General features: G+C 39.6%; 1 protein-coding gene across 1 annotated transcript in view; it reads left to right on the top strand.

The window, feature by feature from the left end:
* NKAIN3 (Na+/K+ transporting ATPase interacting 3) overlaps window positions 1–24,652 on the top strand; it is a 198,555-nt gene that overhangs the window by 99,900 nt on the left and 74,003 nt on the right. The window contains exon 3 of the mRNA XM_009285433.2: window positions 5,563–5,760. Coding sequence (XP_009283708.1) covers window positions 5,575–5,760 — 186 coding nt within the window. The 5' untranslated portion in view covers window positions 5,563–5,574. The remainder of the gene's footprint in view (window positions 1–5,562; window positions 5,761–24,652) is intronic.

Here is a 24,652-nt window from a genome sequence, read left to right as displayed (position 1 = left end):
AGCTTTCCTAACCTGATCCCTGGCTGCTCAGACAATTTCTCTGCATTCCCCCCAGGCTACCTGTCCTTGTGTCCACCCTCTGTAGGCTTCCTTTTTGTGTTTGAGTTTGTCCAGGAGCTCCTTGTTCATCCATGCAGGCCTGACTTCCTTTTTGTTGGGATGCATCGCTCCTGAGCTTGGAGGAGGTGATCCTTGAATATTCCAGCTTTCTCTTGCTGGTGAGAACGAGGTCCAGCATAGCGTCTCTATGTCCCAACGGAGTCAACCCATAAGCTTCAATTTAAGAATTCTCTTCATGCAATCTCTTCATCAGAGTGCTCAGGATGAGGACGAGGTATTGACTGTATTACATTTTCAGCAGCCACTTCTACCTAGAGAGCTTGCCTGGAAGCAGCATGGTTCATTGTTCCATCGCATTAGCAGGAATGTCACAATTATTGAGTGGGCTACCTTCGATCTCTAGCTCATGGGGCAGGTAAAAGCCATCTGTGTAACACTGAAGCAAGAGTTCAAATTAAAAACAAACAGAAAAAAAATTAAGTCAATAGTCATTATTCAAAAATGATCATCCCAATCAAGACAGTGTGGGAGCTAGTGGCACAAGGTAATTTTGCCAGTGGACTTCTTCAGTATTATCTGCCCAGGCCTTCAAAACCAATTTGTTCAACAGTACTGAGAGGAGATGGAGCGTAACTGGTCATACACAGAGCAAGCTGGGATGAGAACCTGTGGTTTCAGGAAATAACAGGGTGGAAAACTAAGGTTATGCTGCCAGTGGGGGTCTTTGGCTAATAGCTGATGCTCATGCTTCAAGTACATCTACAGTTAGAGCAGGTTTCATTAACACTGGAACACATCATTTGTATCTAATGAGGATTAATGTCTCCTTGAAATTAGATACTAAGGAATATGTGTGTGTCCCTTGTCCATGCCAACACCACTGAATCTTAACTACAAGCTTAATTGGGTGTAGGGAATTACAAGGAAATGTACTATTTTTTTCCTCGCATTATGCATATTATCTTTTATTACCTATTGACCAGGTGTTTATTTGAAATTTTTTTCTCCTCACTGTAAAAGACAGAAACTGGGTAGCTAGTCAGAACTAGAGCATCCTTATTACTCTTCGGAAATGGGATGGGAATGCTTATTGCCCCAGCCTAATTAATGTTCATTTATAATAAGCATTATAGTATGTATCAATATCATAAAAAGTGTTAGGAAGGGCTAGGTACCACACAAGCAAAAATAAAGTCAAGATCTCTAACATTATGCTTTGCCAGGCCTTTGTGCTCTTGCACATTTCTGTGAAATTTCAAGTGTTAACTGCTGTCTCGTGGAGGAAAAAGCGCTTCTCCTCCATCCCACTCAACACGCTGTCTTACTAGATACTCTCTTTCTCACAGACACTAACAAGGAATGAAAGAAATATAAAATAGCACGTCATAAAGCAGAAACATACAGTGAAAAAAATATTTCTGCAATGCATAATCATCATGTCACAGCATTGTATTTTTTTGTTATACAAGGCAATCTTGTGTGTTGGGTTTTTTTTCCTGGAGTTTTAGTGTCTTTTTTTTTTCTTCACATCTGGTGATTTTAGTCTTAATTTCTCATTAATTTTTTGTGTTGTTGTTATAGGCACTGTACATAAAGTATGGACAAATAAATGAAAGGAACGTCATCCTTATTATTGCTCTTTAGTTTTAAAAATAAGCTGTCTTATGCTATTATTTGTTAAACTTTATCTAGATTCACCACCTAAAAATCAAATCATAAAATCACAGAATGGTTTGGGTCAGAAGGGACCTTTAAAGATCATCTAGACCAACCTTCCTGCCACGGGCAGGGACATCTTTCACTAGATCAGGTTGCTCAAAGCTCTGCCCAATAGAAAATGTCCACTTGAAACCAAATGTAGAATTTAAGCAGATATAATGAAATTAAACATTATCTCCAAGCACTTAGAAAACAGTATTACTGAGACTTAAAGGGATTACATCTCACCTAAAAGAAAGTACCTGCCATAGCAATGATTTCCAATAATGATCAAAATTAATCCTTGGGCTGACAGCCAACACAAATCCTATACATACTTTAAAAGCTTAAAAAGCCATAGATAGTTAAGTGGGACTCTGTATCAGTAGAAGTGTGATTATTGGGCTGATCCTATGCTCAGGAGCAAACTTCTTACCACTGACTGGAGTATTGCTTCAGTGCTGACTGAAAAAGGGAGGAGCAGGACATAGGATTACCCTTCCCTGTGTCACTTCCATAAGTCCCACATGATTTTCATGGAAGTCCTATTATCTGTGTTCTGCCCACTCTTCATTTATGGCATCTGTCTGAGAGGTTAACAGCTGAGGAAGTATAGTTCACCTGCTGATGTATGGAATTAAGATCAAGATATACGTTATGAGTTTGAAGCTCAGAAGACAGCAATTTTTCATCCACGATTGAAATTTCAATTGTTAAATGAATTGCAAAGAGACTACTTGATGTCTCTTGTACAGAGCCTGAAACTGAGTCACTTGCTATGAAGCAGCAGCATTCTTCTATAAGAAATAAACAGTTTACATTACATCACCTGCTGAAGACTAAGCATTTTATATGCATTTGCTTAATTATTGCTTGTGACATTCGAAAACAGTACATGATCTATTGAAAAACTTCAAGTACCTGCTTGTACTTTCTGAAAGAATTTTTAACTTTCATTAAACATACAACTAAGAATAAGCCACTTGGGCAGCAGCTTTTCCACCGTACACAGGGTTTCCAAGCACTGAGTTCACAAATACTGAAACACTCTCAGAAGTTGACTGATATTTAAAACCTGTACACCCAGGCAAAGAGTTTTGAATTTTCTAAACTTCTGTAAATGGCAATAACGATACAGGTTAATTTTTTAATGCCTGGGATATTTGACTGACTTTATGGATTAAGAATCTCCAAGAAGTTAGAGAGGAGTGTGCTTCAGCCGCTAAAAAAAAAAGAATTGATTTTTGTCAGGCTTTCTTTTATTGATTGTCAGCTTAACATTTATCAGCTCAAACAGCTTACAGCTGCCATTTTGTGAAGTGATATTTTAGAGGTCAAGCTACTGCACCAGGTGGTTTTGTTTGCATTTCTAAAACTAATCTTTGCTGGGCCATCATTATCCGCTTTTACCTGCTTTGAGGGCTCAGGATGTAATATACATAGTGAAAAGTAATTATGAAAAGCTCTTCTCCCAGCCTTTATCCATAATTTCTGAATAATATTTTTTTGGTAAAAAAGCAGCAAGTGCTGTGGTGACATCTGTTTTGTTTTTAGTCAAAGAATTTTAACTGTAATATTGCTGTTTCCTTCTCTCACTGCATCACCAGCAGCCTTGAAATATGGACATGACCATCTAGTTAAGCATCTCTAAACATGACCATCAAGTCAAGCAATTTTTTTTTAATCACTCCAAGAACCAAACATAACAGTATTCCAGAAATGAAAGATTTTATTTATAAGAGGTGTTTGTACTGACCACATGCCAAATTCTTACATTTTAAATGTGTCGGCAACATTTATCAAGCTGTTTCCGTATGCAAATTTACCATTTTAATTTGCCATTGGCTGTGACCTAGCCAAGCACAAACACTGAAACAGGGCATAATAAACAAAACTTAAAGACAAAAAAAAAAAAAGGAGAAAAAAAAACCCTCAAGAGTGAAGAAAGCTGTGGCACCAACGCCACGGACGTCACAATTTATTCCCACAGTTGTGATAAGAAAGCGTTACCTTGCAATATTTGATACACACTAACCCACATGGCAAATCCGTATTCATACTCAACAAAGAGTTACTGAAATAGATAAGAGTGAATATGTGTGTGCTGCTTGACAAATGGCATTTCTTACAGTTGACAATTATTAAAAGCACTTGATAACACTGTGCAATCTCTGGCATTGTTCTACAGAGAAAGCCTCGGCTGTTTCCTATGACTATATATTTATAATTATATTTTCATTAAACTGAATTATCTGTCAGCTTATGATTTCACAACTCATTTTCATACCGCAGCTGAAAATTTTCTAAACCAGTATCAAGGAATGACATGCAAAGTCAAAAGACAAATGCCTCATCAACTGTAAATAATGCTCCAGCAAGTCTGCATTTTGAGGGGAAAGAAGTTATGGAGAACAAAGCAGCAAATCACAAAGGCATTTCTACTGCTAACTAGCAGTAACAGAGACTGGCAGGATGTAATTCACCCATTAATTTTCACGTGTGGCCGGAATAAAGGCGGTTAACAAAGGAAAACAACAAGAGGACTCCTTCTGCAACTGGAATCTGCACTGAATGCCCCTTTAGTGAGGGTGAAAGTAAACAGCCACAGACAGACTGACAGGACAGATTTTCAGAGTGGGATGCAAAGGGTGAATCAGTGTCACGGCAGCGCTGACAAACTGGCATGTATGGGAACAGGGGTACTTTGTGGGCATATGGCTGACAATTTTGCACACATTTTTTACAGCTACCTTGGAGTTGACATGGGGAAACATGGAAACCTAAATCTGAATTAATTATTTAAAGTATCAGTATAACTAATCTCACATTTATCTCCAATGAGGAGGTTGGTTTTTGGCATTTAAATGGCATCCATTCATCTTCAGTGTATTTTACTTGAGCGTGACCTAAAGACCTACATCTGTTGTTAATTCAGATGAATTTTCCTGATCGTACTTCATAGATAAGCTGTTAGAAAATCTTCAGTGCGTTAGTATGTTTGCCACTTTCACTGCTCCAAGTAGAAGTGGGATAACGGTAACTAAAATGCACAGACATTATACGTACCGTGTGGGCTACAATGCAGCCAGTGCGTGTTACGGTAGGTTTAAGGCCTGATTGGACAAGCTGTGGTTGAGGCTGAATATAATTTGAGTGAAGAGAAGTTATTGTGTGTATTTTAAACCTAGATTTAGTTCACAGAAGCAGGTTTCTTAGCTAAACTGAGATGATGGTAATCTGGATGGGGGGCAGAGGGGAGAGAAGAGAGCAGGGTGCTTGGCTGGAGACAAACTTTCATCTGAATCTTTGGCAGCTGAAACAGTCTGCCCGGCTGTGGTCCTACTTAAAATAATAGTTATAATTTATAGTTATTACTTGAAATAAATATGGTGGAAGTTTGTTTTAGATTGTCTCTAGTTCCACGGGGTAAAACTGTCTCTGTTGCCTGTTAAAAAAATTAATTCTTAAGTGACATTCTAATCAAGTAACAATGAAATTGCTTTTCAGGCTCTAAGTCCGTGGACATGTAAGATATGCACTGTGTTTTGTACAGTACCTGGTACGACGGTTCTTCTGCCAGACAGAAGCTTCTATGCACAATTACAAAATAAACGATAAATGTTTGCAATTTCCTCTCTCCCCTTTAATGGCCTACTTTTAGTTAAAATTACTGGGGTGAGCGGGAAGGCAAGTTACTTATCTCATTTTCCTTATAATAATTGAAAGCATCTTTTATTTCCCTTGCTTTACCTTAAATAACACAAAGTTAGAGGTTTTCACACTTTTTCCCTCCCTGTCTCCTAGGAAACCGATCTCATGACCTTTAACATCTCAATGCACCGCTCTTGGTGGCGGGAACACGGGCCCGGCTGCATACGAAGGGTGGTGCGTCCTTCTGCCCCTGGCATCCTAGACGATTACTCCTACGTCTCTGTGACAGGCTGCATAATTGATTTCCAGTACCTAGAGGTCATTCACAGCGCTATCCAAATACTCCTCTCCGTAAGTTCCCGTTTCCTTTTGTACTCGGATCCCAGCAGTCCTTTCACATGCAGCCTGCTGCTGTTGGGTGTCTCTGTCCTGAAAGGGGGATGTAGTAGTTGATGCATAGCAGCACAGATTTTTAATTGTATTTTGAATTAGAGAATGATATTCACGTTATTAAAATGTGCACTGCTTTTTCCTTATATCTCGTAAGGCTCTGTACAGGCGTAGCCCCCGTTCTGGCCTTTGCTGGGACAGGTGAAAATTAACCTGAGTCCTTGGCTCTCACTCACTGAGACATGTACAGCAAAGAAGAGCAGACTTGTCCAAATTAGTTTGCCTAAACCTTTCCGAAGTTCACAATCAGTGACGGTATTTATTCAGCCCTGAATGTAAATAGATTTTACATGTTACATGGCTAAGTTTCTTCCCAAAGTGAGATATGGATGTAACACTTGAAAAAGGTCAGAGAAGTACTAGGAATTAAAGTGCTCATTTATATTTAACCATATTATTTGTTCTTTCCTGGGACTCTGCATTATCAGAATACTCTACCTCTGTGATCCACATTTTGTGGTTGCAATACCAGTCAAAAACTGCAAGTACAAGAAGTCGTTATAACAAGTCTGCAGTGCAGGGAAGCGCTGAGGCTGGATGAGTTTCTCTGGGAGCAGCAGCCCAGTCTTGGCCACAGTCTTTCCTCAATCTGATGGCTGCTTCTGCTTGTGATTAAAAGGTTGTTTGGCATGAGCTGCATGTCATCTGCTAGAACTGGTAGCTCTTTCTCTGCATAGCTGTGTATAGTACGTAGCAACTGGCCCACCCCAAGTGGGTGCACATAGGTCTGATGTCTGGACCTATTCTAAGAACATAAACGTTCGTGGCTTGTGGTCCTAACCATGGCCACCAGTGCTTGTCAGACAGTGGGAGAGGAGATGCAGTCTGCAGTCCACACCTGCTAGTCAGGTGAGCTGCCTGGTACTCCTGGTATCCAACCAGAAAGGCTGGATATTCCTGGTCTATTCAGTACTTCAAGCTGTTTTACTAACTGACTGGTGAATACTGCTACTAGCAAAGTAAAAGGGATCTATAGGATAAATCTCACTCATTAGTTTAAAATTATTTTCAAATTTTAATTTTTACATCTTTTCAAGATAAGGACATTTCTCTTTTGAAAGAAAAAAATCAGTATATGTGATTACATCTATCATCCCGTCCAACTGTCTAGAATGAAGTAGTCTAAAAGTTCAAGATAGTTTATCTGCATTACTAAATGCCTTTTGTAAGATGTCGAGTGCTTTTTCCTTACCACTGCTTTTATTAAAAATTTAATAAACTTGTATCTTACAGCAGTGATTAATGAACTTCCGCTTGACAATCCAGGTCTGAATTAGTGCGCTTGGTTAGTGCACCAGTGACATCACATGCACCTACACAAGCCATATGTCTGCTCCTGGCCTATCAGCTTCTCGGGCACCAGTGACATCCCAAGCACCTGCACATCCCATGTACCTGCTCCGGGCCTACCGGCTTCTCAGGCACCACTGACATCACAAGCACCTACACAAGCCTTCTCCTGACTGTTGTTCAGTCAGGCAGCAAAGACTTTGAGTCAGGATCTTTTCCAGTGAAGACAAAATCACTTCCTTGAGGCCCGGCCCTGTGTATGTCAACATACATTATAACGTTACTGTGAAAGCAGGCCTTGCAGAAGAATTTTGCACGCTACATCTGCAAAGCTTAACTGAATGCACCTTCCTTACTCTTGTGGGGGCCTGATACTCAAAGCAGGTTGCTTCTCCCATGAGCTCTTCATTTGCAGCAAATTCCCCTCGCAATGCAGTGTTGTTCACTCTGCTTCAGTGAGCCTGTACAAGGGAAACTGAAGTGTGGTTGGTTTAAAAGGAGAAAACCATAAATATTTCCAATACTTCCTCACTTCTATAAGAAAAAATGTATTGTGTTAGAAATTTTTCTAGAATTTTTGTGATTAGAAACAAATTTAGAGTTCAGTGGAAATACAGCTGGTTGTTGAAATCGGGAACTTTCTTCTGTACCTATCAGTGCAGTACAGTTCTGGTCAAAATTTACCAAATGACAGGAACACAAATGTTGCTATTAGAATAATAGAATAAAAACATTTAATATATAAAAAATAAAAGAAATATGAACATGGAAAAGTATAAAAATTATGTAATAACTATAAAGCATAAAATGTAACAGGCCTTCCCTTTCTTGTGGAGTGACTGATTGCCTGGAACAATCAAAAATAAATTCTGGATACAATTCATTGCAAGTTCAAAATGTGCCAGGAACTTATAAGGCTTGACTGTGAATTAAATAGTTACCAGTTTCAGATACTGCTTTTGACTGATATACACAATGTTAAAATTAAAATCCCATACGCAAAGTAAGGTTTTCCTCCAGTCCTATTATCCTGCTATCCCATCTGTGACGCGTTATGATTAGCATACCATGAGTCTGTACTTCAGTTTCCATTCTGAATTGTAATTTAGGCTTGTTTAATTTACTGTCACACAGACAGAAGTCACCACCTAGATTATCAGACTTGTTGCAGTTTCCTCCCATTTTCTGAGTACTGTTGACCTGAGGAAGTTCCCACTCATGTCGGATGCATAACTGCTTTTTAATCGGGGTACCAACTGCAGTTGTTAATTAAAAGGTCATTTAGGTTGTCTTTTTACAGTACTGAAGAATTGTAAATCAGAAGATCCTTCTTTTTTTCTTTTCCTAGTGGCTAGTCCTAAAAGTAGCCTATTCCTTTTTGGACCTTAGAACCTACTTAATTTTCATAACATTTTTATGTAGCAGTAGTAGCATAACAAACCATTTTACAGTGTAACAATAACTTAATTGGCATAACAGATCATTTTATCATGCTAACCCTTGTCCAAATGACTGGCAAGGTGAGCACTTCCATTTGCTAGGGAGTTAGAGCCTCTGTAAGAAGAAATCCCTCCAGGGGTAAATATTGGATACCTGTCGAGATATATAACTCACTAGCAGCAGTTCTCCATTTTTGAAAGGTGACTTTTTATTGAAATCTTTTTTTTTTTAACTGATATAAAAAAATTTATATGCACAGAATTATGCAGCTGTGACTACATTAGACCCTGCTCCAGGGAATAGGTTCGACAGTCATTTATTTAATTCTAACACAGTAAGGCTCTTTTTGTATTTGCTTTACAGTTGTTTCTTAAAAAAAGTATCTTTTATTGGTGAAACAGTAACTTTGTATCTCATCCTGATTCTGGGTGATGGTTGAAATGATTGGGAGTTGAAGGTGTTAAGCATTGCTTTAAAACAGGGGAAAATCAAGAGAAATATGAGAGAATGGGATGCAATTAATAGTAAAGAAGAAATATATTTAAATTTTGTGTTTAAAATCTACATTTATTTGATGTGTAGGGCACAGTACATATTATTTTGATGAATAAATCCTTCCACACAACACCTTTAATTTTAAAATGCAGGGCAGATCATCTTTAATGAAACGTGAATTTTTGGAGAACAAATGGATATTACAGTCAAAATGGTGACAGCTTAGCAACTTTGAGAAAGGTCCTCCATACAGTCTTTTTTGTTATTTGAAAATAGATAATGCACACTGAGAATGTTAAATGCCAGGTAGACACCGGTTTTAATAGCCTGAAATTTAAAAAGTTCTCCAAGTGATTGCAGACAGTTTTGTATAAGACCCTGAGCCTAATATCATAGTAAGCTTGTCCACAGCTACACTGTGAAGCAGAGACCCCCCCAAGCTAGAGTTCACCAGGGTAGCTCTGGAATTAGCAGCCGTATAACTTCATCAGTGCTGAAAAAGCAAAATGGATTAATTTTGGCAGAGCGACAAGCTGACACAATTAGCCTGCTTCTGGGGACGGGAGCTACTACCTTCTCACAACACTGAGTTGCACAAGGTGAGGTTAACTTTCCGTCTGGGTCTCATTACATTACTCTTCACTGTATAGAAAAGCCATACCTGAAATCTAGAATTCTGAAGGAGGGGGGGAAAAAGAAAGGAAGAAAGGAAGAAAGGAAGAAAGGAAGAAAGGAAGAAAGAAGGAAAAGAAAGCAAGCAAGCTAAACCTAAAAACACGCAAAACTGTCTGGCATGTTGATGCTGACTGAATGCAGGATATTTTGAAGAATAGCACTGGTTTACTTAGCAGGAGTCCATCTGTTGCCTCTTATAAGTGTCAATTAGTATAACCTCTGGGGAACTGCTTAACCTACAGATGAGGAACACTCACAGAAAAAACACTCCTGGAGAGTCACCTGGTTTTCACTACAGTGTAAAGCCAGGCAAAAATGTGATACAGAGAGATTAAGAGTATTGAATTTTCCACAGTGGAGTTAAAAGCAATGAACATACCTGCCTAAGGTAAAGTCAGGCACTAATCAATGGGGAATTACTTATCAGTAACACTACCAAGCACAAAACGTAGCCAGAAAAATATATGACTTTCTACAGAATATAATGAAGTTGTAATATCACAAGTATAAGAAAAAGCACTCCTGGCAGCCAAACTGGGAGTTGGGTACTGTGGTCACTGTGAATCTGAACGATTCTCCTGCAAGATGGACAGACTACATCTATACACATAAATTCAGCCTGCCAAGGGAACTGGGTACTGAGGCCAGCTGGCTCAGAACAGCTCACATCTCTGCTGATGGTCTCAGCCTCCAAACAGGCTAGTGTGTTCGAGCCATCCAGCAGGAAAAATCCCTGGACTGTTCTGACCAAAACTATGCCTGGGAACTGTTTGGGGAGAGTGGTGGCTGGAGCAGGCCAACCTCACGGCCGTGTAGCGGTGTGGGTGATGGCGCGCCAGTGCCAGGAACGCTCCCAGGCATGCGGGAATTCCCTCCTATTGATGCAGCCGTAGCAGGCAAACGTCCAGCCGCAATTCGTTCCTCAGAGTGGACCGAGGCAGGAGCTCACAGGAAGTAGTTAGGTGGTCTGTTACCTAGAGGGGTGTAGAAGAACATTTTGTCTTTTAAAACTCTGCCAGAGAAACTTATCCCCTACCTTTTTGACATGGTAGAGAAAGGTATGTTTTCACGTGACATCTAGTGGTTATAGTAACATTTATGACATTTATAGAGATGGTGTTGGGTTTCCATTCAGGGGCATTCTGTCCTATTAAGCTCTTCTACCATCCTAATGAGTGAATGTGTGAGCACCTCCAGCCCTGCATTAAGCAACTTATATCTGTCTTGTGTCCATTGTTCTGCCACCTTCTCCCCAGATGAAGAATGGGGTGTGGAGCTGAGACTTTGTCTGGATAAGGATTGAGTTTCTGTGCTGTTTCTGAATGTTCTTTCATTCTTGGATGTGTGCCCTCTTGATGTGCAGACAGAAAACAAAGCTGAAAACACCTTGAACTTGGGGTACAAATCTGCAAGGATTGAGATGTTCTTTACTTATTGTGGGAATTCATTTCATTTATATTCGGCCTCATTCTGGCCCTCAGGAAAGGTCTGCCTTTTGCATAAATGGTGGAGTGAAGATGCTATCAAAAGTAGTGGAGCTGCTGACCATGGTTTTAGTCTGAAACTCTTTCTCTGGTGCTGTAGAGACCATTGGGGCCAAAACCATGAAAGAGTTTGAAGATAAAGAAGTTGGTCTTCATTCAGTATCAGTTGCCTTGGTCTGGAGCATGTGTTCGCTCTGGTACAGGAACGCATCTGGTATGGATAAAGCAGTGTGACAGTGCAGAGGCAGCTTGCGTTGTTGTATAGTAGTTGGAGGAGGACAACTTCATATCTGGGTATATCTAACTATGATTTATAACTGTGATTTATAACTTTTTCCTCACAATCCTCTGATGTCCTAAATGTGTGTTCTTCTCCCCAGAACATACAGCATCACTTCCATAAGGAAATGATAAACAATGTGATCTGATTACGTTTCTGAATATCTGTCACCAGTCAGTGCCTCATACTGACCCCATGCAATTGCCTCACTTTGTGAATTATTTCTGCCCTGCTGTCTTCAAAGAATCTGCCAAATGTTGATTATTTAATATGAAAATGAATTATGACATTTGGTAGACTTAAATGCTTTTTTTCATCAGAGAAAAATAGAATTTCATTAAAAACCATATTTAGCACAACAGACGTTAAAATGGAGGTTATGAGTCTCATGTAAATAATTAATCAAGGGAAACATTGTGACTATTGAGCTATAGAGAGACTAAAATCAGGGGCAGTGCTGGCGTGGCTTAATGAAGTTGAGATCATTGACCAAGCTTTTACTACTGAGCCATAAGTTTGAATCCTTTTTGGGTTAATTTGGATGGCTATTCCTCTATCCCCGATGTTAAGATTGCCTTCTCTATGCCATTTGAAAAGCCCCAGGAGCTGCTCCAAAAGAGGTTGCAAAGCAACTTTTGCCCCTCCCTTCAGGCAGCCAGAGCTGCAGTTTGGTTCATATTCATTTAAAGGTAACAAAAGGGCTAATGATATCAATATATAATGTGGTTCCTCCAGGGCATTGCAGCAGCCCCTTTTTTCCTATTAGTTATGGCCCTGTTACTTTTATAATTGGACAGAAAAGGATGCTAGGAAGCACATCATATATGTTGCTCTCCAGAGAAAATCCCTGTCAGGGCTGACACCAGTGCTCAGCCAGGTTCCTTGCTCTCTTTCAATTTCCTCGAGTGACGTGTGGTTGATTAAGAAAGCCAGTCAACATCAGCGTGTGATAGAAAAGATGAGGTGATTCAGTGTTAAGGGCTACAGGAATGGTACATGAGTAAAATACAGTTGTCCTGAAGGTGTTACATCTTTTCTTGAATTTTTGCTTGCTTTTTTTTCCACCTTTTTTGTTTAGGAAACAGTTAATGTCTTCTTTTCCATAATAAACAATTGCACAAGCGGCATGGAAAATTAACTTTGCATTGTCTGCAGAGCTGAACTTCAACATTACTCCAAAAGAGGGTATGAAAGATATGCCTATTCTTCATCATCATCATTATCATCTTCATCAAACAACAATAATAGCCAGGAACACTTGTCTCTTTGCCATGTGAATAGTCAGTTAAGGTGGGCTGTTGGCTTCTCACAGTTTCATTAGTAAGTTTAGAGTGATCACCAGATCATTGAAAATCAGAAGAACTTTTCCAGCCTGAGCAACGTTATAGAGGAGTTGTCGGTCTCTGGAGCAGACTGCAGAGAGGCTACAGAAGCTTGTGCAAACCTATGGCTTTTGATGTTACTCCCAATGCTCTGTAGTAGTGGTCTCATATTTTTATCATAATCTGTGCCTTGTGCAATTCCTCCAGTGTTTATAGTATTGGATCAGGGATGCATACAGCCCATTTCACCTTTGCCAATATCAAGCCTTCAGTTTTAAAAAAATACAACCAAGAGAAACAAAATTAGTGAGAGACTGTATCTGCACCTACATTCTAGAAATGGCCTTGCCCTTTCTCATTAGATTTAGTTAGACCTCATTATTCATGGTAGTACATAGCTAGTAAAATACACGAGTTTATTTGTCTAATTACCAGTCTGAGTCAATAAAGCAACTACATGAGACAGAATCAAGAAAAATCTGTGTTTTTTCCATCTCAGTTGTCCTTTCCGGGGACATCTGGTTTTTCAGGCAGCTCATTTAAAAGGAACTGAAACCACTGATATTATAGTCATTTATTCATTAACTGTTATGATACGGATTTGTGAAAAAGAGTTAGGCAACTTCTGCAGCAGAGCTGGCTAAAGGTAAGGGGATAGGGGACAGCAATTTAAACACTAGCTATACAGTAGTGCCTTCACCTTATCAACTAATTGATGTGAGAACTAAATTGCTCTAGACATTTTGCAGTACTTGATATAGATTTATTTTCCATTTTACATGAAAATTACTATGGCATTTTTTCAATATTGTACAAAAAATTCAATGAAATTGTGTGCAAGTATGAAATATTTTTATTAACACAAAAATATTTAGAGTAAAAATAAAAGTCAATTGCTTATTTTAATTTTTTTGGAGTTCATTAATATTTCAATAAAAATGATGCAGAAACACTGGAGATAAATGGAATATTTGGAAAATATATATTTTTTCCCCCTTCAACTTTTGCCCAAAATTACCTCCCCCATGGCAGAAGCAGTGAAATAGACTATATGTCTGCAACTTAGTTACTGTAATTCTCAGTTAGATACTTTCACTGAGATCCATTTCCAGCACTGTCAAGTTAACCTGAACTGACACTGAACAGGGAACTGCAGCAGCCCCGTGCACAGTAAACTTGGTGGTCGCTGATTCCAGTACAAGGCAGCATCTCTGCAAATAAGCAGGAGAGGCAGTGGAAGAGGTAAAGACATATTAAAGTGCCTCGGCAAACTTGTAATCCTGTATGCTAGCTTTAGAGCTGAGCAGAATGCTGAATTTGTGTTACACTAGGAATTTGGAAATTATAAAAGGAAGTGCTGTTCTGCACTGGAACAAAAATTAGCAATTTAAACGTTTTTTGAGAGAATGAGGAAATCCAACATTTTTCATTTAGAAAAAATGAAGCAGTATTTCCTTTGTACTTTAGGGATATTTTAATGACTATGTTGTCTGAACCCGTGAACTGTTTGATGGGCTACTGGGACACCAAAGATCCTGGAAATTCCTGTTTAAGCCTGAGCACAGTACTCCCAAGGATATTTGTCTTCATGCCTCTCAGGACACTCCCAAGCTTTCAGCAACCTCTGTGGCAATCAGTGCATGAAAGTTTCCTCGGAAGGTGGAATCAAATTCATACCTTTCTGCCAAGCTGCAATTCAATACAAACAGCTCTGCTCCGTCTCCAGCAGTGTGCTGCATCAGGTCTGCTCCGGTTGCAAAGTTGATAAACCAACCAAGGAAATGAACTCTGGCTCTAAGCTGTGTTCACATGGTGATTGACAGCTCTGGCTGAATAGGCTTGACTTTGTTGGGTTTTTTTTATTTCCAGCAAATGCAATTCTAATTGATTTTCACATGCAGACATGCTTTTAAATAATGAAAAGGTATTTTACTAAGAGGGTCTGATTCCTTAGCCTGTGCCTGCACATTTAGTGTAAAGGATGCCGGCAAAGCAGAGGCAAGCCTCATGCTACAGTCTCGCTCATCCTAACAGCAATAGATCTGTGCTCACTCATACTCATCAGGTTGATTTCTTCTGCATATCGTAGTTGGTAGCCATGTAACCAGCCTTTCTTATATGGAGGAAAATATTCACTGATTGAAACCCATCTCTGTGTGAGTTTCCACTGACAGGACATTTTTCTTTTCATCATGTACTGAATTCCTCTTCCGTTAAAATTTGTTGCCTGAACGTGACCTGACTGCAGAAAGAATTATTCTTTTCTCTCAACTACGGTCCCCGATGATTTGCAACACTCTCTGTTTTGTCCTAGGGAAATATGAGAAGACAGAGCAGGGATTTCACTAAACAAGCAGTGAAATGGCTCATACTCCTCAGGCTTTGAGGGAATGATTTGGTTTTCACCGAGGAAGAAAGTCAATGTGCATATGTGCTCCTCTCAGAACAATTCACAGAAAGACAGTCAAGGTTTTCTGGGAAAATATATTTTGATTTAGGAAGATTGCAATGCAGAGTAAGTTTTAAAAGGCATGTGTTCTCTAAATGCTGCCTTCATAAGCTTTTATGGTTAACGCTTCTGGCCCAAATGCTGCAATATATCTGCATATGTTTTGACTGTTCTTTGTTCACTACCTAGTATTGCGGAAACTGTTGAAAAACTTCTTTTAACTGTTTCCTTTATATTTCTGCAAAGCAGAGCAGAGACTCCCACCAGCAGGTGTGAGGTCCAGCACAGGGTGTCCTTCCCTGGCACCCGCGTAGGTGACAGGTTTGGAAACGGGGCACGGCGGCCTCGTTACGGGGCCGTTCCATCCCCTGTTACACATATCTGCTTAGCTCCTATTGACTTTCCTGTGGAAGGTGCTGGGCATGGAAACACCCCAGTTCATGCAAAATCCTCTGACACAGCATGTGGGGAAAGGCACCAAGCTGCAGTAGTAATGCCAGAGTGGTTCTTCTGCTACTTCAGTACCTGCCAGAGGAGATGGCTGCCACAACACTCTTCATTCACAGATTAAGCTTGTGAGAGGAGGGATTATAGCTGACGAGACTCATTCACGCAGGTAGCGGAGAGCAGAGTTTGGGTGACACTGCTATGTAACAAGAGAGACTAATAAAAAGTTTATATGTGAGTACAGTCAAGATGCATGTTGATAAGTACCTAAGAAGTGATGCTTTACAATATCACAGTAGTAATTTACGTAGAGTTGCCTGAAGAATTTGCCTTTTTTTTAGTTTGAATTTGGTTTTCCAGTGGTTGTCAGGCTTGCCTAAGGGAGTAAGCACTTTAATACGCTTTTATAGAACAAAAGAAATGAGTCTCATGTCATGGAAAGAAAACCGACAAGCACAGGTGAGAAGGGCGGTGGTTGAGGTTGTGGCTAGAAGTATATATAAGGATTTTTGTGTTCTCTGAAGGTTCAGAATAGACAGAGATTGAGTGAAATGGATGCTTGAGGCATTTCTTTGCTGTGGTTTGATTATTATTTGAACAGGGAAGATTGCTAGTGGTCTTGAAAGGGAGACTGATGTGAATTACTTTCAGCTTGTAAGTTTTAGTCTGGTAACTATTCTGAGAGAACAGAATATCACCTTAAAGTAGAAGCCTGAAAAGCAAATTTCATTTCTTCTCACCCTTGTATATTATGTAGAAGGCTTCAGTTGAAACAATTGCCCACACGGAAGGACAAAAATGTTGAATAATGGTGTTGCTCCTTAATGCTGATGTTAATCTGAATCAAAATGATAATCAAATAAATCAGGTGTTGTGAAAGACATCTGCTAGATCTCTGTCTGCATCTGTGATATAAGTAAATATCTTTCAAGAAATCATTCCTAGTGATGTGGAACCTTTCTAGCTTAACTTTCCATTACCTCCTATGTAAATTCCTGCTATGTAGATTAATTGATAATCATTGTGAATGACAGTAAAAAATGGTAGATAATTAAACAGCCTCTTAAAAGAACATGATCATTTCCATTTTTATTTGTGAGTAGTTTAATTTATTTTTATCTTGTTTATTAACTTGTAATGCACCTGATATATTCACACAGGTACATGTATAGAGACGCAAATAAATAGTTAAAATATAAAGATCAACACAGAAAACTAAAGCTACATTCTGATCACTTATAACAGGTAGCTTGAGTGTTTATTCAAGTAAAACACTGATTTCCAGAAAAAGTTTTCAAGAGTGAAATCCTGCATAGTGAGTATTTGAAATACCCTTTCCATCACCTGTAGGCTTTTCTTACAAATTTGATCTTCCTGGTAGCTCTCATCACTAACGGCCAGGGATTGCAAAGTTCACCCTCCCTGGGTACTAATTTTTTAATCAGGCAAGCGGGAGTGAACTGGAAAGACCCAAGTGTTTCATTATTGTTTCTACTCCCTTTCGTCTTCCTGGGACCATGGTTTCACCAGTAACACCACCTGAAGGTGCTGTCCCTGAACCAGCCCCCAGAGGAGCTGCGCCTAGAACACAACTGGACTGCAAGCTTTGCATTTCTTTTACTTCTCCACTTTATTTCCTTATTTTCTCTACCACGTGTGCAGTGAGATCTGGCTTAACTATAAAGAAGGGCATCTGTTCCTTCACTGCCATGACTCTGTCATTGCTTTAAGCAGCTGAAATCAATTTTCTAAATGTTTTGTTATGGGTACAATTGAGCAGGAGTGGGAGTGAGTTATGGGAAGCCATGCTGTACTGGGGTTTCCCACCACTGACCTCACACATAAGAGGCTGTGCGAGAAAGAAGAGCTATATTTTCTGGCTCTGCTCTTCCTTTCTACCTTCTTTTGCGTGTGTTTATCTTGTTTTGTCTGAAAAGAATCTAGCTTAGATTTTATTAGCAATAACAGCTACCCCAGACCTTTTCACCTACCTTGCTTTAGAAAGCAACTTTAATGCTATTCCTTAAACTTTCAAAAAAAGGAAAAAGAAAAAGAAAACACACGGGTTTACTAAAGTAATTTACTTCAGCTCCCCCCTAAACACCCTCTAAAGATCCCTTTCCCACCCAAAATGCAGACCAACATCTGGGACTATGGATGTGTCATGTCCCGTAGTCATTCGCCCGCCTCTCCACAGGGCCTCTCTAGCCTAGACAGACAGTGGGGCAGGCAGCTGGCACTGTCGTGGGACTTGCCACGGGCACATCGCATGGCACGCGTTCGTGCGTTCAATGAGGGCAGCTTGGCCCACTGCATTAAGGCTCACCTCATCACTCTCTCCCCGTCAAACCTGAGGGAAAGATATAAAGGATTTTTCTTTTTTTAATTCAAATTCTTCCTTGATATCTTACGTTTCAAATGTTTTGACAGTTTGTATTGCTAACTCAGTACTAAAAAAGATATACAAAGAGATACAGTGAAAAATAAGCCAATTTTAATATGACGCAAAACCCCAGTTCACGCTTAAATATTACAATAATGAGCAAAGATTTTATTAACATCTTACCCCTTCCTAAGTTCAAAAATACCTTTTCTATCCAGATGACAACATTTACAGGCACTGTTTAATGCTCAGTTCCTTACATCCACAGGTCCTAAGAACGATTTTGAAACCAGCCCCCTAACCTTGTTTCTATCAGCCCAAGACACAGCAACAGTTCTTATGTAGAATAGCAACCCAGGATCAATATTAATTGTCCGGGGACAACTTTATGAATGTTTGTTGGTAGTATTTGCACTTTTTTTTTGTGGGAAAGGGAGAGTTTAAATAATATTTGAAGATTTTAAGTTTTTGGCTTTCTCCACATTTTTGTGGTTTTAATTTTTTTTTTTTTCTGAAACTAGCACAGAATTTTTTTCTTTAGTATGGTATTTACTTGAAAGCTTGTAAGAACAACAGTTCTTACAGTATGATAGATTGATATTGATTGATAGATGAACAACAGTTCTTACAGTATGATAGATTAAATTGTTCTATTGCTTTTATCCAAATCTACTACAACTGAAAGTAAGAGATTTATCTGCATAAACTACATAGGCATGGGCACGAGCCAAATTCAGCAGACATTTGAAGCTTTCCCTATATTCTGGAAGGCAGTGACTTTAGTGTCCATGTGAGCAGAAAATGAACCATCAAAGTGATTCTTGATCAAAACCAAACTACAAAAGAAAAAGAAAAATCTCAGTGCTCCATTTGTTATTTTTAGAGAGTGCTGGAAGCCATGTCTAATTCATTTGTGGACCCAAACCATAGCCTCATTTAAACACATTTCAGTCTTCAGTAATGAAAATCTCGTTATCTGTGCCATCGTGTTGTTCACTGGTAACGTGGATCATATCTGCCTCATGCCACCAAGCTTTAACAAGTGATACAATACAATCATTTATCAATATACAATCTGGGACAGGCCCTTCCAACTGGAAAGCTTAGTAGATGTAAAAATATTATCAAATTTAGTGACTGTCTTGAGAAATTTTCCTATTACAAGATTCTTTTTGGCCTTAACTTTTTGATTTTCTTGTGCAAACCCTACATAAATGATGTAAAGATGGGACCTTAATCGGGGCTGTTGTACCAGAGAGTTTGTTTGCTTTTTCTAACCACGGAAATTTTTCTAATACGAGCTAGAATACTAATATAAAATCATATTGATACAGTATAATGTGTAATTATCTTAATATTATCATATGATATATACGTAATAATAGTAATAATATAACTTTCCCTAGCAATCTTACCTAACTACAGTATGATCCAAGTAATTAGACTCCAAGGAAAAAGCACAAAAGACTTCGGGATATTTTAATGTGCTCATTTTTCCACAGTCAGCTAAAGTGGGGTATGAAAGGCATAAAAAGAGCGGTTCACCATTCCCCTCCAATGCTCTGCTTTCTGTATTGCTCGTACTAATAGGCAGGACATCCTCACGTTTCCAACACACTCGGTGTGCATTGCAGAATTTCAATAGCCCTGTCTAGACCAATGAACCCAACAGGGCCAGAAAACGAGTTTGAGCATCATCCTCCATTACCCATCGTGTGTGAATGTTAGTATCATGGTTTTGGTGGCCATGTTGGCCACCTATGCTGGGTACAGCGCGGGTCAGGGACTGTGCCCAGGAGCCAGGGCGGACAAACCCACCCTGTTTGGATCGTACAGGGGGAGAGATGGGGAGGACATAGGTGCCGAGGTGTGAGCCATGCCAGCCACACCACTTACCCTGGGGCGGCCGGGATTGTGCCTTGGCCCATTTTAGGTACTCCTGTTGTGTAGCTCATGGAAACAAGAGCGCTGTGGAATTTCATTGCTCAGGTTTTCCATGATTCACCACTGTGAATGGGACATTTCCATGGTGTTTGTGCCTGACGCAGTTACAAAAATTGTTCAGGGTTTGGTACTATTTTGGTCTTTTTTTTTCCCCGTTCTCCTGTTTTCCACACTGCCTGTCCAGTTTTCGCTGGTACAGGGAAGCTGCGTTGGCCAGTTACACGATACACACAGCCCCACATTAACGAGAATTCATACTTCACCGTCAGGAATTCCTGAGGAAATATACTCAATTTCACAGGAACGTGACTGCTTGGTACCATGTCAGTTTATTATTTCATACAAATGCACTCTTCAGCTCCCATACCAAACATGGGGGGGTGTCCAATTTACTCTCATAATAGAGTGGCTGAAAGAGTCGGGTGTTTGCTTTCGGTTTTAAGCCTTTCGGAAATTCTTCTTACTTTACTGATTTGTGGATCTTGTCCCCAGACGATGGAGATGGGACTCCATGGGAGGTCTGTAGACAAAAAGCATAAATAACATTGAAATTTCCCAGGAGCTTGTTTTTTCATGATGCTACATTGGCAGATTCTCATACCTCCAGGATAAGAATATTTTATAGCTACTGGTGTTTTCTCCTTTGGTCTATTAGTTCGACTCTAGAGGTACAGCTTGAAAATAGCTGATTAGGGATCTTTCTTTTTCATAGGGGAGTCATTCATTTTTATTAAAATATTGTAAACTAACACCACTAAAATACACCACCATTTTCACCAGAAATAATTCTGGTGAAATAAATGGAAATATACAGTTGTAAAGCTGATGCAAGTGAAAAATAAGCCCCTAGGTGCTCATTGATAAAGTACTTATATAGGAAACAATGAATAAGGAGAAGATTGCCTAGACCTTGCAGTTTCCAGGACTTTCACATATTTCCTAGCAGCATTATTGAACCTAGGGCACTCATTACAATAAATAGCATGTTTCTAGACACTCATTTCTTTGTAGGGTTTTACAGAGGGGGTGGAAGGTGTATTCCCTCTGGTGAGAAGGTGAATGCATCCACACATTTGCTATATAGGATGCCTGATTTCATGAAAGACCAAAGGAGTATCACCATGATATATTTATGTCCAACTACCAGCCACTGCATATCAAGCCATCTGAGGGAATAATGTCATCTTGAAAAAGGCTTTATTCACTTAAAGCTCTCCTAACTTGCATTTATTTTTGTGTTTGAAATGCTTTGAACAGAAATGACATTGAAAAACACTTGATCTATAAACCCTTCCAAACCAACTGTTTTGCTTTCATATTAATATTCTCGACCTCTTTTTTTTTTTTTTGGGGGGGGGAGTCTTTCAGCAGTAGATGTCAATGGGGGGACTGTATCTTTTGGGGTCTCCTTTAAAGCCTGAACAGAGATTCAAAGAGTTCAAGGAGGGAATGGAGAGAGCTGGCAGATGAAGAGGCACCAGACTTCTCTGCTCCCTGTCACCTGGGAACATTTTACCAATGAATGAAGGAAATTTACAATTGCAGCCATTTCTCTCCTCCTTTGGGCAAGCCACCCCAGGCACCATACTGGCCCACGGAGCCTGCCATCGGGTGATAAGGAAACTGGGGACAGACTGCCTGCTCTCAGGCCCATTTTTCAGGCTTAGGGACCAGAACAGGCGAAGATGTCCTGTGACTGGGAATCTGACCTTGCTTTTGTCGACACCTGCATTGCAGGCTGAGTGACAATGACTGCCACGTGTATCAGAAACAATTACATTCCTTTTGCTGCCCCTGCTTCAACACCAACACCTGCTCCACAGATTAGGGGCCCCTTGTCTACAGAGGAAGAATTTTTGAGCATGGTGGAGATTGATGACTTCCGTCCAGTGAGAAATTGAAGCACTTTATCATGTAAAATAAGGCAAACACACAGAGTAAATAGAAATATCCTCAAATGAGTTAGGAAGTTTGTAACTTACCCTGGTGCAGACAAGCTGGACTTTTGAGGAAGGTTGTACAGAAGTTTTTCAGAGAATAAAGTATAAGCTTTGATTCTGCTTTTACTCGAGCAAAATTAAAAACGCAAACAAAGCAAGTGGGATGTGGGATTATCTGTGCAGCTTTGAAGTGGCAGTTGGAGTGCATCCATTCTTATGATCCAACATATTCAAAACAAGAAAGATAAAAGTAATGCTTTTACATTTTGCATGGAACATCATCTGTGCCTTTAGCATATGCAAAGACTTTGTCTTGAGAAGTTTTGCACATTTCCATGGTGAATTAAACCCTTTTTTTGTCGGAATTCCTTTCATTTGAGGAAACAGAGGCTCTTGAGAATGAAAGCGCATCTGCACAGTACAGACTTACTTACCCACTCCTTTCATCTCTTATTTTTCACTTTCTAATTTGTCGCTGAAATCAGCATTTCAGTCTCTGGCTCAGATTATGATTTTCTGATAAAAGAAAACTTTCAACAGCAAATAAACTGAATAGTGGGGAACAGTCAGAATAAATACAAAAAGACAAGACACGTTTAGGGCTGAGCCTGAATGTTTACACCTGTCAGAAATAGCAGACCTTGCCAACTGCCCCAGTCATGAATATGTTAAATTGAAATTCACATCCTACACCTGAGCCATGTTCATTTTGAACATAAAATAGAGTAATAAAAAACAAATGCAGTATTCCTTTCTTGAATCTGTAGAGTTAATCTGGTTTTGTGGACTTGCTCTTCTTGGTGATAGAATTCCCTAGCAGGAGCAAAAATATAGGATGTATGTATATAATATATTGATTTGTCCTTACAGAATACATTTTTGTGAATATAAACGACGCAGTATATAGTTTTGTCCTTGAAGAAAACATGCACTTCTAATCTGTAAGATGCCAAGTCCCTGGACAATTACAGTTCTATATTGCCAAGCTCAAATTCTAGGTGCTTCAAGGAACTCAAGTAGAAATTTAAAAAGGAAAAATATGTTTTGTAATTGTGTGCTGTCAGATAGACTATATAAACACAGGAGCTGGGCTGTAGTGGTTATTCACTACACAGTGGACTGAATAATCCTATAAATATTTATGAGTAAACCACAGGGGATTTACTCTTTCTTCCAGCATGTGGAGATTTTATAATGTGCACCATGTTAGTTCAAAGTAAAACCTAATGTTTTGGTTACTGCTTAATACATCTAACAACATGGCTCCGCATCACATATGTGTATTCTCTAGACAGTTACTCACAGACAATGTTTTGGGGCGTAATTCAGGAGGAACTAGTCTATGACCACCTAATTCTCAAAGCCAATACAGGCAGCATATGTTGGGGTTGGAGAGGGTGTAAGGTAGGAGCTGCTTTGCACTTTGACCTGTGGCAGCATCAGCTGGGCTCTGTGGATTAGTAGTTTTTAAATGAATAGTTCAGACTGAACAGTAATCCTAGTGGAAAGGAATGGAGACAAATAAAAAAACCCAGGAGAATCAAATTAGACTTTATTGGTTGGATTTTTACAGGTACAATGGCTTTAAGAATGCCAACTCGGTAAGCCTTATGGTCTGCAAAGCTGCCCTATTCCTGAAACGGGTAACTCATTTGGTTTCTGATACTGTCACATGAAGAAGTCTACGCTCAGTTCAAATTTAATATTAATATCTTTCAGCTGAGAGTAATTTCCATGCTTCCCTCATCTACCTCTTCCATGATTCACCTTTAGTCATAAAATAGACTGCAATCTACTCTCTGTAGAGCAAGAAATTTGCTCCCTTCCCACTTTTCTCTTACCTGTCAACTTTAGGACTTTTTTTTTTTCATTTGTCAGTTGTTCTAAACTGAGGGCTAAGTCATTTATGTTCCTGTTTTGACATTTCTCTCTGCTGCTGATCAATCATGTCACATATGTTCCACTCTGAAGAGCGGACATAGGCAAATGTCATTAACTCAGGTTTTTGCTGAACCCCAAATCAGGTTCTGTTGAAATCAGAACCCCTAATTCTGAGCACAAGAGATGCCAGGTGAGCCCTTGTGCAAGCAAATGGAAGATTAAGGTGTCCAAAACCCATGGGAACAGGATAACATTTGAAGGATAACCTTGTTACAGTTCTTGCAATATTATCCTTAGTACTGATAGCGTGCATTTATATTAGTGTTTCATTTCTGATGAGAGTTGGCTTTTACAGCACATCTCTCAGCTTGCTGTGCTGTGGTTCATCAGCATCAGGGAGAGATCTCCAAGTACATGAGCTGGATTCCCTCTGCATGAAACTGAACTGGAAGATGAGCTCCTGGAGGACACATCAGGCGTGAGAGCCCCAAACGGCCATTCAGCTGATGGGATCAGACCAGAGCCAGCCCAAAAGTTAAAGCCAAATCGAAACAGAAGAACCTGATATGTGTGTAGTGTGGGTATGAGGTTCTTGGGTCCAACTGTTTGACTGTACAATTCTGTGCCTGTTGGTCTGCACTGCTTTCTAGTGTAGACACAGCCCTGGTTATAGAATCATAGAATCATAGAATCATTGAGGTTGGAAAAGACCTCTAAGATCACCGAGTCCAACCGTCAACCCAACACCACCATGCCCACTAAA

Source organism: Aptenodytes forsteri, unplaced genomic scaffold (assembly GCF_000699145.1).
Source record: "Aptenodytes forsteri isolate BGI_AS27 unplaced genomic scaffold, ASM69914v1 Scaffold396, whole genome shotgun sequence".
Lineage (NCBI taxonomy): Eukaryota > Metazoa > Chordata > Aves > Sphenisciformes > Spheniscidae > Aptenodytes > Aptenodytes forsteri.
The sequence above is the reverse complement of the archived record's forward strand: the minus strand, read 5'-3'. Positions and strand labels throughout refer to the sequence as shown.